Source organism: Chiloscyllium punctatum, chromosome 4 (genome assembly GCF_047496795.1).
Source record: "Chiloscyllium punctatum isolate Juve2018m chromosome 4, sChiPun1.3, whole genome shotgun sequence".
Classification (NCBI taxonomy): domain Eukaryota; kingdom Metazoa; phylum Chordata; class Chondrichthyes; order Orectolobiformes; family Hemiscylliidae; genus Chiloscyllium; species Chiloscyllium punctatum.
Genome location: NC_092742.1, coordinates 94,533,831 through 94,550,172, shown reverse-complemented (window position 1 = coordinate 94,550,172; position 16,342 = coordinate 94,533,831). Strand labels below are relative to the sequence as shown.

The window sequence follows — 16,342 nt, the reverse complement described above, 5'->3', positions numbered from 1 at the left end:
AAGATAGCTTTTTTCGAAATGCATGGATTTTTTTTTTGCCACATACCGTATATATAGACCTAGTTTTACCTTGCAAAGAAATATTCAAGCCATTTTGCTTTGACATGATATCACACAGAAATGCAGCATTTCTATAGAAATCTTCTTTCACTAATTCGTATTGCTGACTCTGCTCTTCATAAAATTTAATTACCTGTTCTCGCAAAGATAAAATTTGTGCTAACACCTGTCCCTGCGATAGCCAATGCACTTTAGACTGATATGGCAAATCCACACTGAATACCTCATCATCCAACTTTAGCATGATACAAAACTGACGATGACGGTTAGACTGTTTAACTATTCTCAAATTTCACTTCAAATGGAAAGCCACGTGCACTGTTGTCATAAATTGATAAACACTGGCGTACTGGATACCCACAGGCTCTCACCAACCAGCCTCAGGCGGTAGTGGCGCCAGTCAGGCGGGGAAGATAACGTACATTCTTGAGTCGCTTTATAACTAAATTATGAGCATAGCAGGTATCGAAATAGCCCTTATGACTTACCAATTTTTTAATTGTGGTGGTCAGTCTGTGAGGATTATTTTGTTGAATTTTCTTTTACTCTCTGGTATTTTAAATACATTCATTTTAAGATTAAAATAAAAATAATAAAGGATGAAAGAAACAAATTAATAAAAAAATAAAAGATTTGTTCTGCAAAGTTTGGATTCATTCAAAAGGTCACAGACAATGGCCTGAAAGCCCCAGGTTCCCCACCTCAGGTCTAGGTAAAAACAAGGACTGCAGATGCTGGAAACCAGAGTCTAGATTAGGGTGGTGCTGGAAAAGCACAGCATTTGGCTGTCTGTCTGCCCTTCTTGTGTTTAAAGTGCTACAATGCTGATAGCGATGTTGATGTGAGTCTCTACGTGTATGTGTGTACAGGTGTGCCTGTGTGTGTATGTGCATGTGTGTGTGAGCATGTGTGCGTGTTTATGTATTTGTGTATGAGCATGTATGTGTATGTGTGCATGTGAGCATGTGTGTGTGCGTGTGTGCGAGCATGTGTATGAGCGTGTGTGTGAATGAACATGAGTGTGTGTGAGCGTGTGTGTGTGTGAGCGTGTGTGACTGTGTGTGTTTGAGTGTGTGTGTGTGTGCGCGTGTGTGTGAGCATGTATGTGTGAGCGTGTGTGTGTGTGAGTGTGTGTATGAGCGTGTGTGTGTATATGAGCGTGTGTGTGCGCACGTGTGTGTGAGCGTGTGTATGAGCATGTGTGTGTGAGCGTGTGTGTGAGCGCGTGTGTGTGAGCGTGATGTGTGAGCGTGTGTGTGTGAGTGTGATGTGTGAGCATGTGTGTGAGCGTGTGTGTGAGCGTGTGTATGTGCGTGTGTGTGAGAACGTGGTGTGTGAGCGTGTGTGTGAGCGTATGTGTGTGTGTGTGTGAGCATGTGTGAGCGCGTGTGTGTGTATGACCGTGTGAATGAGCGTGTGTGAGAGCGTGTGTGTGTGAGCGTGTGTGTGTGTGTGTGCACGTGTGTGTGATCGTGTGTGTGTGTGAGCGTGTGTATGAGCGTGTGTGTGTGTATGAGCATGTATGTGAGCGTGTGTGAGAGCGCGTGTGTGTGTGTGTGTGTGTGTGTGTGTGTGAGTGTGTGTATCTCTGCTTGCAAAGGGACAAACTTTGGCCTGGAGAGAAGTTTGAATGAATGAACAAATAAATAATTAATGAAAAGCTGATGATCAAAGTCTCAGAGCCACCCTCTGTCCCTCTTGTGTATAAAGTGGTACAATGCCACCATCTTGTGGCCTCCCAGTGCCACCCAAGCAGCAGATTTTCTTTGGGAAAACATCAATTCCTGACAATCTCTCAGGCTAAGCAAAAACAAGGACTGCAGATGCTGGAAACGAGAGTCTAGATTAGAGTGTTGCTGGAAAAGCACAGTAGGTCAGGCAGCATCCGAGGAGCAGGAAAATCGACATTTTGGGCAAAAGCCCTTCATCAGGAATAGAGGCAGGGACCCTCCGGAGTGGAGAGATAAATGAGAGGGGGGTGGGGGTGGGGAAAAAGTAACATAGAATACAATAGGTGAATGGGGTGGGGATGGAGGTGATAGGTCAGAGAGGAGGGTGGAGTGGATAGGTGGAAAGGAAGATTGGCAGGTAGGACAGGTCATGGGGACGGTGCTGAGCTGGAAGGTTGGAACTGAGGTAAAGTGGGGGAAGGGGTAATGGGGAAGTGAAGTCCACATTGATGCCATGGGGTTGAAGTGTTCCAAGGCAAAATATGAGGCGTTCTTCCTTCAGGCATCGGGTGGTGAGGGACCGGCAGTGGAGGAGGCCCACGACCTCCATGTCCTCAGCAGAGTGGAAGGGGGAGGTGAAATGCTGGGCCACATGGCGGTGGGGTTGATTGGTGCGGGTGTCCCGGAGATATTCCTAAAGCGCTCTGCGAGAAGGTGTCCAGTCTCCCCAATGTAGAGGAGACTGCATCGGGAGCAACGGATACAATAAATGATATTGGTGGATGTGCAGGTAAAACTTTGATGGATGTGGAAGGCTCCTTTGGGGCCTTGGATGGAGGTGAGGGAGGAGGTGTGGGCACAGGTTTTACAGTTCCTGCGGTGGCAGGGGAGGGTGCCAGCACAGGAGGGTGGGTTGTTGGGCGGCGTGGACCTGACCAGGTAGTCACGGAGGGAATGGTTTGTGGAAAGCGGAAATGTATGGGGACTGAAATATATCCCTGGTGGTGGGGTCTGTTTGGAGGTGGCGGAAATGTCGTCAGATAATGTGGTTTATGCGAAGGTTTGTAGGGTGAAAGGTGAGGCCCGGGGGCTTCTGAACTTGATACGGTTGGAGGGGTGGGATTTGAGGGTGGAGGTGCGGGATGTGGACGAGATGCGTTGGAGGGCATCTTTAACCACATGGAAAGGGAAATTGCGGTCTCTAAAGAAAGACGCCATCTGGTGTGTTCTGTGGTAGAACTGGTCCTCCTGGGACCAGATAAGGCAGAGGCAGAGGAATTGGGAATACGGGATGGCATTTTTGCAAGAGGTGGGGTGGGAAGAGGTGCAATCCAGGTAGCTGTGGGAGTCGGTGGGTTTCTAAAAAAGTCAGTGTCAAGTCGGTCGTCATTAATGGAGATGGAGAGGTCCAGAAAGGGAAGGGAGGTGTCAGAGATGTCCAGGTGAGTTTAAGGTCGGGGTGGAATGTGTTTGTGAAGTTAATGAATTGCTCAACCTCCTCGCGGGAGCATGACTCAGGCTGCACAGTTGTTTTATTCTTTAAACAAGGTCTTTGGAGAAACAGAGCAGTTTTTGTCTGATCCCATTCGATGTTGCCCCAAGATACAAGAAGAAGGAGATGAACATACCCAGTACTAATCTCATCTCCTCCACTTTTGAATTCTTTTGAGAGTAGATTACAAATTGCAGACAGTGCAATAAAGTGTCTCCTTACAAAACAGTTATTTTACAAATAACTGTAAAAACATAATGCAGAAGGAATACAAACATTTTTTATTATGAGCATCTTCCAGTCTGAGGGACCTCAGTGCAAATGCAAGAGAGTGAGAGCCACAGACAGGGGGAGAGAGAGAGAGAGAGAGAGAGAGAGAGAGAGAGAGAGACAGTGACTGAACCACAGGCGCAGAGAGAGACAGCCAAATTATTAATTATAAACTTGAACAGAAGTGTCTGGTGGAAGTGAACATAAGATTATTAAACAAATGTACATCTTTCCTCAGAATATGTCAGTTGATATTATAAGCTCATTTCATGTTTTCATCTGCTAATGCTGGGAAGCGGCTGCTTGACACAAATTGTGTTATCGATGTTTAAAGATCACCAAGGCCATCTAAGTGTGGAACCACAGGAAATGGCTGAGATACCAACAAATGTTTTGCATCAGTACTTACTGTGGAGAAGGATATGTAAGTTAGAGGACTTGGGAAAATAAATAGTCATACCTTGAAAAGTAGCCAAATTACAGCAGCTGAGGTTCTAGAACCCTTAAAATGCATAAAGATGAATAAATCCCTGGAACCTGATCAGTATGTCCCAGAATTTTGTGGGAAGCAAGAGAAGAGATTACCAGGTGCCTTGCTGAGATATTTGTATCATTGATAGTCGCAGGTGAGTTGCTGGAAGACTGGAGGGTGGCTAATAGAGTTACAAGATTTTATTCAAGAAACGTGGACAAGAACATCCAGGGAACTATAGACCAGTGAGCCTGATATCAGCAGTGGGTAGGTTGTTGGAGGGCATCCTGAGGGGCAAGATTTGTATGCATTTGGGAAGGCATGGACTGATTAGGGATAGTCAACATGGCTTTGTGTGTAGGAAATGGTTTTCATGAACTGAAGTGAATTTTTTGAAGAGGTGACAAGGAAGATTGATGAAGACAGAGTGGTAGACACTGTTTTTATGGATTTTACTAAAGCATTTAACAAGCTTCAGTAATGTAGACTGGTTAGTACAGTGACATCACGTGATCCAGCGTAGCTGCAAATTAGCGGATAATATATATGGCAGTATTCTGTTAACTTCATTAACTATTCCATCAATATACTCCTGACTATCTCAACAATATTTCAAATATGTCCTTTACCATTGCAGAAGCATACATGTCAAACCATCCAAAACTGCTCTAATGATGATTTCCTGGAGATATTGTAATATAAGCCAAAATGGCCATGACAATAACAACTTAAAGTAACCAACAATTTCTCAGAAACAGTTTTGAAGATTTATAGATTTTATTTAAGTACTGCGAGGAGAGACATATTGCTGAAACTATTTGTTCTTCACTTATCAGGATAAATGCGACAGTGCAAAATTTCAAATGATTATAGCAACTTTTCTTAGAGGAGAAATGCAGGTGCTGGTCAGTTGACAAGTCAACCCTTTGACCAAGGCACTGCCATGGATAAAGGACCAGGGATCTAGATGCTGTCCATGCTTCAGCATTAATTAAAACAAGATGTTTAAGACTTGAAATATTCATTTAGAATGAAACTATGCTGTTGATAATCCAAATTTCTTCTTCATTGTATCTCTGTTTCAGGTCTACAAACATTTACTTGTTTGTACAGAAATTGAATATAGCTAAAAATAAAAAATACTGGAATGATTCATATCTTGCTTGTATTCAGGACTGATCTCAGAATACTACATATCGAAAGGAGAAATAGTTAATGCTGCGTGAGAAAATGGCGCTGAACTGTTAGTAAGTCAGCTTGACTGATCAAGGTGTTACCACAGAGAATGCTTGAGGGAACTGTTGTCACCCAAGCTTTATCTAATACAGGGATGATGCAAAGCATGGACAGTCAAGCATGAGAGAGTCATGTTGTGAACAAGACAGGTAAGCTAGGATATATTTTCGGTGTACTTTTGAGCACATTCAGTGTTGTTCAGTAAAAGTTGTCCAATCATAACCACATCTATTGATTGACACACTACTGTGATTTCTGTAAGCTCAAGTTTACTCATTACAGTCAGTATTGTGCCTCGTGTGAACAGCCAAAGAGACACATTGTTTGGTCTTACCTGGAAATATTATACATAGGAGCTGAGCTAGTTACATGTGCAGATAGTGATTTCTATCCATACATAGGTATCAGCTGACTACAAACAAAAGGGAAATTTTGAAAGTGTGCGGCTTTGAGGAATTAGAAGCAGGATTGAACCAGGGCCAATAGATCCCCACAGCTTCCAAGGCCAATTGGGATTGATTGACAAGCTAACAGCCAGTGTCTTTCAGTATAAATGGTTCAGATTCTTTGGAGCTAGATATTTTTGTCCAGACGATCTCAAGCATCATTCAAAAACATTTCAAAACATGATTCAAGTTGTGATTTTCTGTCTCGGTTTAACACTTGAATTAAGTGTGTTCTGAATCGTGAAGATCGAGGGCAGTTAATTCAGTCGGCCTTACATGGGGCTTTAACGGGTGGGGCTACTTCCTTTCTCCATAGAAAGTTTTGAAATTGAGGACAAACCGATTTGCTGGCCGGGGATGAACCTTTTCTGAGACCAGATCCTCCATGTTATAGGATTTGTCAAGTTGCACGATGATGTGCCGGTTCTCCGGCCGCATAAACCAATCTCTGATGAGGAGTGAACCGGAAAAGTCACCTTCCTGAATGTTTAAGAGTGTCACCATGAGCTGCATTCCCTGTCTGTCCAGGAAGAGGTTGTCCTTCGTGCGCCGACTGCCCAGGACGATGGTATCGTATTTCCGATCTTTTGCGTAGTTGTCAATCATCTTGAGGCCTCTCGTGCCATCCAGGTGGTACACATCGGCTCCTTCTCCACCCTTCAGGGTGTCCCGACCATCCAAAGGGAGGAAGAGGTCATCTCCCCCTTCCCCACTCAGGACGTTGTCCCCTCCTGATCCGATCAGCACGTCGGCGTAACTGGTGCCGATGGCGTTGTCCACTGCGTAGTACAAATCGCCGTCGGCATCCGCCCCGAGGCCGAAGCCAACCTCCAGGTTCACCAGCACCCCCCGGCCCTTCTCAGGATCTCCCGCAAACAAGATGGTGTCTGAACCACTTCCACTGTGAACTCGGTCTGCCCCCGGTCCCGGGTAAAGGATATCGTTGCCGGCACCGCCCAGGATCCAGTCTGTGCCTTCACCGCCGTGGATTTCATCGGCTCCCTGACCCCCGGACAGATAGTCCTCCCCAGCTGACCCCTGGAGGGTATCGTCTCCTCCACGTCCCTCCAGCACGTCGGTGTCGGAGCCCCCGATGATGGCGTTTGGCAGCGCATTGCCGATGATGACATTGCGCTGCTGGCGCTGGCCATGGACTGAGACGACCTTATCCAGGGAGGGCACGGACGAGAGGTTCAGGTGCTGGCTGCCTTGCAGTGCCATGTCCACATAGAGAGTCTGCAGCCCGTCCTTGGTGAAAGTGAACCAGACCCCGTCACTGCTCCGTCCCACCAGGTGCTGGTATGCCTCCCCCTGCAGATATTTGAACAGGGTACAGGAGAGACCCGGGGTTTTCAGGTGGATGTGTGTCCACATGCTCCACACCCGGATTTGGGTGAATTTCGCCGGAACCAGAATCTGATCCATGTGCAGGTCCTCGGCGTAATTGTTGATGGTGCACGTGCCCTTAGTCAGGACGTATGTGTCACTACCATTGCCCCCCTCTGCATGGCAGTTTGTTGGACCACAGTCAATATAATTGTTTCTCTGATTGCCGTAGATCCAGTTCTGTTGGGAGGAGCCAATCAGTTTGACAGCGTGAGCCAACGCTTGGCTCCGGGCATCTATAAGAACGGTGTGCAGCTTGGAGTTGGACTTGTCCACCGCAAAGACCTGAGGGATGAGGTTGTGGTAGGAGATAGGAGGCGGCGGTGGGATGTAAATAGGTAACAGTGGCAAGGAAATATTAGGCAGTGACACGGAAGGGACGGTTTCCTGGATGTATTGATCCGGGAGCGTAAAAACTACACCATCCTGACTACGCAACATCAAGTGGCGATGTGCCCCATCCTTGAACCAGTCCATCAGGATGATTAAACAGGGGGACTGCTTTCGGTTCCGAAGGTAAGCATTGGGTGGATTCGGTTCAAACACTAAATCCTCAAAGTCTTCAGGTAGCAAAAGGAAATCCACCGTCTCCTTTGTGTCCTCATTGTCAATGGTGATTGGGAACAACCAGGTCCATTGGCAATCGATAATGTAGGTGTCGCTGCCACCTCCCCCTTTCAGAAAATCCGCTCCCCCCATCCCACTCAGCACGTTGTTTCTATCATTCCCGTATAACCGGTCATTGTGGTGAGATCCCAACACTGTCATGATCTGCTGGTTCCCGGGAAATGTGGCCAGGTGAAATTCTACACCGGACTCTCGGCCACTGAAGTCTACAATCATTGGTTTGATCTCCGGCCTTGAAGAGGTGTTTGACACTTGGAACATGACAAAGTCGCCGCTGATGAAGGTGACGTGCTGCCAGGCCCAACCTCCTCGCCAGTTCTGGAGAATCACACAGGCCCCCGCTTGGGAAACCGTGTCACGGATCTCGAGGTCGCCGTTGTCCCTAACGGTCACACCGAGGTTCTGGTGATCGGAAGGCAGATGGACTGTGTCCCATTCCTCATCGCTCGACCAGTTATTGATGGTGTCGCAGGCCTTGTCCGCCTCGATCACGTAGGTGTCCCTCCCGTCACGCCCCTCCAGGTAGTTGGCACCCTGGCCACCCCGCAATACGTTACCCAAATCATTGCCGCGGATGGTATCCCCATGTTTCGTACCAATCACTGAGATAACAGAGCTCCAACTCACTTCACTCAGGTCTACAGTCTCTGGTTTGTCGTCAATGGGTGAGAAGTCGAGAGAGATCGCTTGGAGTTCAATCCAGTTGTTCAAGGTGGCATCACCAATGGTAAAGGTGACGTAATCGTTGCTCCTGAACTTCATATGACGGTACTCGTCTCCCAGGAACCAGTTCTTGACCCACACTTGATGCTGATTGCCAAAGAACAGCCTCAGGTGGTGCTGGGATTTCTTGGCGGAGATCTGACCAAAGGAGACATTGAAGAGGAGCCAATCTGTCGCACCGTCCACTGCGTGATTATCGATATCAGTCACTCCTCCCCACTCGGGAATGAAGTACAGATCTTGACCATTGTCCCCCTGCACGCTGCTCCTCTGGGGCCCGAGGTAGAAGGCATCCCCACCGTCCCGTCCTCGGAGACTGTAGTAATAGTCGGAGAGGGAGTATGTGAGCTTGGCTCCCTTAGGGAGTTCCTGGACGGTGTAGAAGCGGTTCGGCCGGGAATTGCCGGTGTAAGAGCCGTGTAGTGTGCTGCGGTCCTCGGTCAGGGATCCGATGACCTCCTGGGTGTGCACGTGGATGAAGAACAGCAGAGTGACAGATTTCTTGATCAAGTGAACTCGTTGGGTCTCTCCCACGCCGGCGACCAGGTCGTTCACGGAGCAGTGAGTGGGGAAACAGTGCTTTCTCTCAATGGTTCCGGAACCTACTGGATCCGGCATCCGGACTGTCATACAATTGGCATCGTCCAGCTCAATGTCCAGTGCTCCCCCAAAGGCAGAATCCTTCCCGGATAAGAAATTAACCATCCCATGGCACCCATCAGCTTGGGTGTCCTCGGTGACTGTAAAATAACTCTCAGCACTCTTCAGCTCCTCGATGAATTTCATATCTTTGCGATGTTGCTCGTCCAGCTCCGGGATTCTGTAAATCAGAGACAACGGGGAGAACTCACCCACCACATCCAAAAGACTCTGAGCAATATCTCGGAAAGCGAGGGCAATGCCCTTGAGAACTGCGAGGCAGCGCTGACCAGTCGATGCCCCCGGGGGTAAGGAGTCCAGGCTGCCCTTAATCTCTGAGTAGAGAGGGTCCAGGCCGAGTCTGATGATGGTCAGAGCCAGGGTGACAGGGGCCATTTCTGGCCCGGCCAGCCCCGTCAGTAAGATGGCAGCGTCCAGTGCTGCGTCAGCATATCCGAGCGGGTTCTCCCTCGCCACGTCCTCGTAAATGTTGAAGGCGGCAAAAGCGGTGGAGAGCACTGGTGCCTCAGTGACCTTCCCCAGCTTGGACATTTGTCCCAGGAGGCTCTCGGCTGCTTCGCCCTCCATTCGGGCAGCGATACTGGTCAGGGCACGGCTGGCAGAGTCCTCGAGAAGTCCCGAAATGGCCCGGTTGATGCCCGCCAATTCGCCCAGTCCGTGGACCCCCTGTGCCAGCATGATGCCACCCTCCACATCGCGGCCTTGCTCCAGGAATGCTCGGGCTCCCTGGAATCCCATGAGGATGCCATAGATGCCCAGGGCATGGTTAACTCTCTCCATGGCCTGACTCTCACCCTCTGAGACCTGGTCCAGCTTCTGGAAATGGTCATCCAGCAGCTCCTCCGATGCCAGCTTCTCCACCTTGGTTGGGATTTGAAGCTCCTTCACGATAGAAGGGTCACTTTTGCTCTGGATTTCGACAGTTAAACTGCCCTTTTCGAAGTGGGCGGAGTCTTGCACAACCTCATACTCCACCCTGTCCAGCTCCTCTTGCGATTTCACGCTCTGCATTACCTCCCTCTCTAAATACCGTCTATCCTCAGCCATTTTCAAAGCCAGCCTTGGTCGGAGGCTCTTCCCCAGCACCGAGTCTTCCAATTGGCTCATGTAGTCGATCATATCCCGGCTCAGACTTTGCCGGAGTTGACTCTGCATTGTTGGAGTTTTCGGTAGGTGGTTGGAAACCTGGTCCCTGAGGAGGTTGTCCAAAATATTCTGATCAGGCTCTGGTGGCAGGTTGTGGCTGTCCTGTGTCAGTCTGAAATGTGCCGACTTTCCCACCATCCACTTTCTCAAGACTCCCCGGGATCGATCCCTCACCATGTCCAATGGGACTGCCTCCAGGCCGATTTTGGCATGGTTAGTCCCCCAGGTACCCCCACCGGCCATGGGGTTGCGGAAAACTCGGGCATTTCGGAGCAGATCACCAAGCAGAGAGTTCATCAGCACCATCCTGGGATCCCTCACCACCTCCGCTAAGTGAGTTGCCGCCACTATCACTGCATCATGTTCATTGACATTCTGACTGATCTTATCCGTCTCTCCAGTCACCCAGGCTATGGCATTCTGCTTGAAACTCTTGGCTGCATTCATGTTCTGTAAAAGACCCCTGTAGGTTGGATCAAATTCTCCCCTCGGGAATTCACCTCCCGGGAGGATGTACGGCTCAATGTAAAAGTTCTCGAGATTGATCTTCAAAGTGAATTCACCAAACTGTATGAATCGGTTTTCATTCCTCATTCTGGTCATAACATTCCAGTATGCCCTGTGTATTATTTTCTTCAGTGCCTCCGTAGGTTTTGGAACACTGTTTTCGAAAATCTTGCCCCATATTTCAATCATATTGTTTTTGTCCAGGTGAGGGATCCCTAGCCTTTCCCATGCCCTCCTCACTTCCACCTTATTCCATTCTGATTCGAGAAGCCTAAATCTCAGGTCTTGACTTTCCTCGATCAGTTTTTTCACATTGGCCAGATACTGTGGAAAGTTCCGGAATACTCTCACTTCAACAGTTTCTTCATTCTGACCAGATCCTCTTGTCTTCGCAACTTGCTCCACCTCCACATCCTTGGCCATTTCAAATATTTCAATGCTTTTCTCCTGAATGATCTCATCCAATTTTGTGTCCGGGATCAGGTATCGTTCCCCATCATGGGACCAAATTAAATATTCTGGGTTGTCTACCAGAGGGTGGATCTCTTCATCTGGGTCGAGTGTGTGTGCCCAGTACAGATCCTCATCACCAAGGTCTTCAAGCTGGTTATCTTCACCCAGCCTCACCCGACGTCGGTGACTGGCTTCATGCCGGAGCCAGTCTTCACCGGAATCTGATGTGACTTTGGTGCCGTCTGGGAGGACGCTGACCTTGGTGGTCCGGGCCGACAGGGAGCCCACCTCCAGTCCATGGTTCCGTAGGTCAATCAGAAGATCCCGGACGAAGAGCTCACCTTCAGAGCCCGCTCCAACATTGCAGGCCACCAGGCTGAGAGACTGCACCGATTTACTGGGGAAGGAGAGCGGTGATTCAGCTCCACGGAGAGCGAGGATTGCCTCAGAGAGCTGATGGGTGGTCAGCTCTCCCAAGGTGGCCTCTTGGCTTGAGCCATGGCCAACGACCACCAGCTTGGAGCGGCTGGTCACCTCGGGGACACTCCCCTGGGATGTCGATTTCAGATAAGTGAAGCCTCGTCCGTTCCACTCTAGCAGGGTCCTGTATTCCCCGGCCTGGATTTTCGGTTTGTTGTAGATCCAATCGGCTGCATCTTGCACAATCTGATCAGATTCCATCCTGAGGATCACTGTGTGATCCTTACCGTCTGGGAAGGAGCCATCGATCTCTTCTCCAACTGCCTGGAAATTGTTGTTGTTTACCTGGAGTTGGGGGTCGGGGGATACAAACAAATAGGGAGAGTCTATGGAATAATCTAGAGTGCAAATGACCTAACAGTGTATTTAATGGAGTAGCTAACTTCCAGTCTGTGTTTTACCTTAGCTGGCACTGGCATCATGTCATCCAAGTCCTTCCCCCCTTCCCCCCTACCCCCTCCCCCCCACACACACAGACCTAATCCAATGAATGTTTGAGGGGAGCAGCATGTGGGAAGATCTCCTACTGTTTGGTGTTTGCCTGGCTCTGGGGAATGGCTGTTTAGGAAACTGTGGAGGGTCTCTCTTAGTCTGTATCTGTCTGTGTCTTTGTTATATTTGTGCACAGACTACTTTCTAAACGGTGAGAAAATTCGTAAAGCCAAAGTACAAAGGGATCTGAGAGTGCTAGTCAAGGATTCTCTAAAGGTCAACATGCAGGTTGAGTCTGTGATTAAGAAAGCGAATGCAATGTTGTCACTTGTCTCAAGAGGTTTGGAATATAAAAGCACCATTGTGCTACTGAGACTTTATAAAGCCTCTGGTTAGGCCCCATTTGGAGTACTGTGTCCAGTTTTGGGCCCCACACCTCAGGAAGGACATACTGGCACTGGAACGTGTCCAGCGGAGATTCACACGGATGATCCCTGGAATGGTAGGTCTAACATATGAGGAACGGCTGAGGATCCTGGGATTGTATTCATTGGAGTTTAGAAGATTAAGGGGAGACTTAATAGAGACATACAAGATAATACATGGCTTGGAAAGGGTGGATACTAGAAAATTGTTTCCGTTAGGTGAGGAGACTAGGACCCGTGGACACAGCCTTAGAATTAGAGGGGGTAAATTCAGAACAGAAATGCGGAGACATTTCTTCAGCCAGAGAGTGGTGGGCCTGTGGAATTCATTGCCGCAGAGTGCAGTGGAGGCCGGGACGCTAAATGTCTTCAAGGCAGAGATTGATAGATTCTTGTTGTCTCAGGGAATTAAGGACTACGGGGAGAATGCGGGTAAGTGGAGTTGAAGGGCCCAGCAGCCATGATTGAATGGCGGAGTGGACTCGATGGGCCGAATGGCCTTACTTCCACTCCTATGTCTTATGGTCTTCCAAAGCCTCCTGATGGAAAGAATTTTTCAAATCATTTTATAGCATTTCTGATTTTATATCAGCAAAGTAGATTCACTCCACTGACAACTTCCATTTTATATCTACATCAAGGCTGTATCTGCAGTTGAATAAAGTGACCATTGTGTTGTCAAAGCTTTCAGTTCTTCAGAACTGATTCATTAAAAGATCAAATGAAGCAGGTAATAATGATTTCCAACTCAAGTGCGCTATGTTTACACACTTCAAGAATGACCATGTATGTGTGTGTGTTTCAAATTAGGGTCTTAATATATCCTTCCTCTCTGAACATGAGAGCAGATTGAACGATAGAGTATCAGTGTTGTGTTAATGGGCTGGGTAATATTTTCCGTATTGACCTACAGGGACATAGTTACGCCGGAGAACAGAGGTATCTGGGTAACAGTTAGAGGTGGGAAGGGGAAGAAGCAGGCAGTTCAGGGTTCCCCTGTGGTCGTTCCCCTAAAAAATAAGTATACAGCTTTGGAAACTGTTGGGGGGGACAGCCTTGCAGGTGTAAGCTGCAGTGAAGGGGTCTGTGGCTCTGAGACTCAGAAGGGAAAGGGGGAGAGGAGGAGATCGCTAGTTATAGGAGTCTCTCTAGTTAGAGGGACGGACAGGCGGTTCTGTGGACATGGGCAAGACTCTCGGATGGTTTGTTGCCTCCCGGGTGCTAGGGTCCGAGACGTCTCAGACTGTGTCTTCAGAATCCTTAAGGGGGAGGGTGTGCAGCCAGAAGTCGTGGTACACATTGGCACCAACGACATAGGTAGGAAGAGGGGTGGGGAGGTCATTCAAGAGCTCAGGGAGTTAGGCTGGAAGCTAAAAGCTAGGACAGACAGAGTCATCATCTCTGGGTTGTTGCCGGTGCCACGTGACAGTGAGGCAAAGAATAGGGAGAGAGTGCAGTTGAACACGTGGCTGCAAGGATGGTGTAGGAGGGAGGGCTTCAGGTATTTGGACAATTGGACTGCATTCTGGGGAAGCTGGGACCTGTATAAACAGGACGGGTTGCACCTGAACCAGAAGGGCACCAATATCCTGGGGGGTAGGTTTGCTAGCACTCTTCGGGGGGGTTTAAACTAATTTGGCAGGGGGATGGGATCCGGACTTGTAGTCCAGCAAGTAAGCTAGCTGTGTGTCAGGATGCCCAAGACTGTAGGGAGGCTGTGGAGAAGGTAGCACTGACAGGGACTACTTGCGGACACGGAGATGGGCTCAAGTGCGTATACTTCAACGCAAGGAGTATCAGAAATAAGGTGGGTGAACTTAAGGTGTGGATCGGTACCTGGGACTACGATGTAATGGCCATCACGGAAACGTGGATAGATGAGGGACAGGAATGGCTGTTGGAGGTTCCTGGTTGCAGATGTTTCAGTTGGATTAGGGAGGGTGGTAAAAAAGGAGGGGGGGTGGCATTGCTAATTAGAAATGGTATAACGGCTGCAGAAAGGAAGTTTGAGGGGGATCTGCCTCTGGAGGTAGTATGGGCTGAAGTCAGAAATAGGAAAGGTGCAGTCACCTTGTTGGGTGTTTATTATAGGCCCCCCATAGCAGCAGAGATGTGGAGAAACAGATTGGGAAACAGATTTTGGAAAGGTGCAGAAGCCACAGGGTCGTAGTCATGGGCGACTTCAACTTCCCAAATATTGATTGGAAGCTCTTTAGATCAAGTAGATTGGATGGGGCGGTGTTTGTGCAGTGTGTACAGGAAGCTTTTCTAACGCAGTATGTAGATTGTCCAACCAGAGGGGAGGCCATATTGGATTTGGTACTCGGTAATGAACCGGGACAAGTGGTGGGCTTGTTAGTGGGTGAACATTTTGGTGATGGTGACCACAATTCTGTGACTTTCACCTTGGTTATGGAGAGAGATAGGTGCGCACAACAAGGTAGATTTTACAACTGGGGGAAGGGAAATTACGATGCTGGTAAGACAGGATTTGAGGAGCATACATTGGGAGGATAGGCTGTCAGGGAAGGATGTGGTGGAAATGTGGAACTTTTTCAAGGAGCAGATACGACGTGTCCTTGATATGTATGTACCGATCAGGCAGGAAAGAAATGGTCGTGTGAGGGAGCCTTGGTTGACGAGGGAGGTTGAATGTCTAGTAAAGAGGAAGAAGGAGGCTTATATAAGGTTGAGGAAACAGGGTTCAAACAGAGCAGTGGAGGGATACAGGATAGCCAGAAGGGACCTGAAGAAAGGGATTAGGAGAGCTAAGAGAGGGCATGAAAAATCCTTGGCGGATAGGATCAAGGATAACCCCAAGGCATTTTATGCGTATGTGTGAAACCTGAGAATGATGAGAACGAGGGTAGGTCTGATCAAGGACAGTAGTGGGAGACTGTGTATTGAGTCGGAAGAGATAGGAGAGGTCTTGAACAAGTACTTCTCTTCAGTATTTACGAACGAGAGGGACCGTATTGTTGAAGAGGAGAGTGTGAAATGGATTGTTAAGCTAGAAGAGATACTTATTAGGAAGGAAGATGTGTTGGACATTTTGAACAACTTGAGGATAGACAAGTCCCCCGGGCCTGACGGGATATATCCTAGGATTATGTGGGAAGCAAGAGAGGAAATTACAGTACCGTTGGCAATGATCTTCTCATCTTCACTGGCAACGGGGGTGGTACCAGGGGAATGGAGAGTAGTCAATGTTGTGCCCCTGTTCAAAAAAGGGAATAGGGATAACCCCGGGAATTACAGGCCAGTTAGTCTTACTTCTGTGGTAGGCAAAGTAATGGAAAGGGTACTGAGGGATAGGATTTATGAGTATCTGGAAAGACACTGCTTGATTAGGGACAGCCAGCACGGATTTGTGAAGGGTAGGTCTTGCCTTACAAGTCTTATTGAATTCTTCGAGGAGGTGACCAAGCATGTGGATGAGGGTAGAGCAGTGGATGTAGTGTACATGGATTTTAGTAAGGCATTTGATAAGGTTCCCCATGGTAGGCTTATGCGGAAAGTCAGGAGGCATGGGATAGAGGTAAATTTGGCCAATTGGATAGAAAACTGGCTAACCGGTCGAAGTCAGAGAGTGGTGGTAGATGGTAAATATTCAGCCTGGAGCCCAGTTACAAGTGGAGTTCCGCAAGGATCAGTTCTGGGTCCTCTGCTGTTTGTAATTTTTATTAATGACTTAGATGAGGGAGTCGAAGGGTGGATCAGTAAATTTGCAGATGATACGAAGATAGGTGGAGTTGTGGACAGTGAGGAGGGCATTTGTCATTTGCAAAGGGACTTAGATATGATGCAGAGCTGGGCTGAGGAGTGGCAGATGGAGTTCAATCCTGCCAAGTGTGAGG

The 16,342-nt window shown here is 48.3% G+C and overlaps 1 protein-coding gene across 1 annotated transcript in view; it reads right to left on the bottom strand.

Moving 5' to 3' along the window:
* Positions 1–4,722: 4,722 nt before the first annotated feature.
* Positions 4,723–16,342, bottom strand: part of LOC140476550 (uncharacterized) — a 32,081-nt gene continuing 20,461 nt past the window's right edge. The window contains exon 5 of the mRNA XM_072569330.1: positions 4,723–11,913. Coding sequence (XP_072425431.1) covers positions 5,944–11,913 — 5,970 coding nt within the window. The 3' untranslated portion in view covers positions 4,723–5,943. The remainder of the gene's footprint in view (positions 11,914–16,342) is intronic.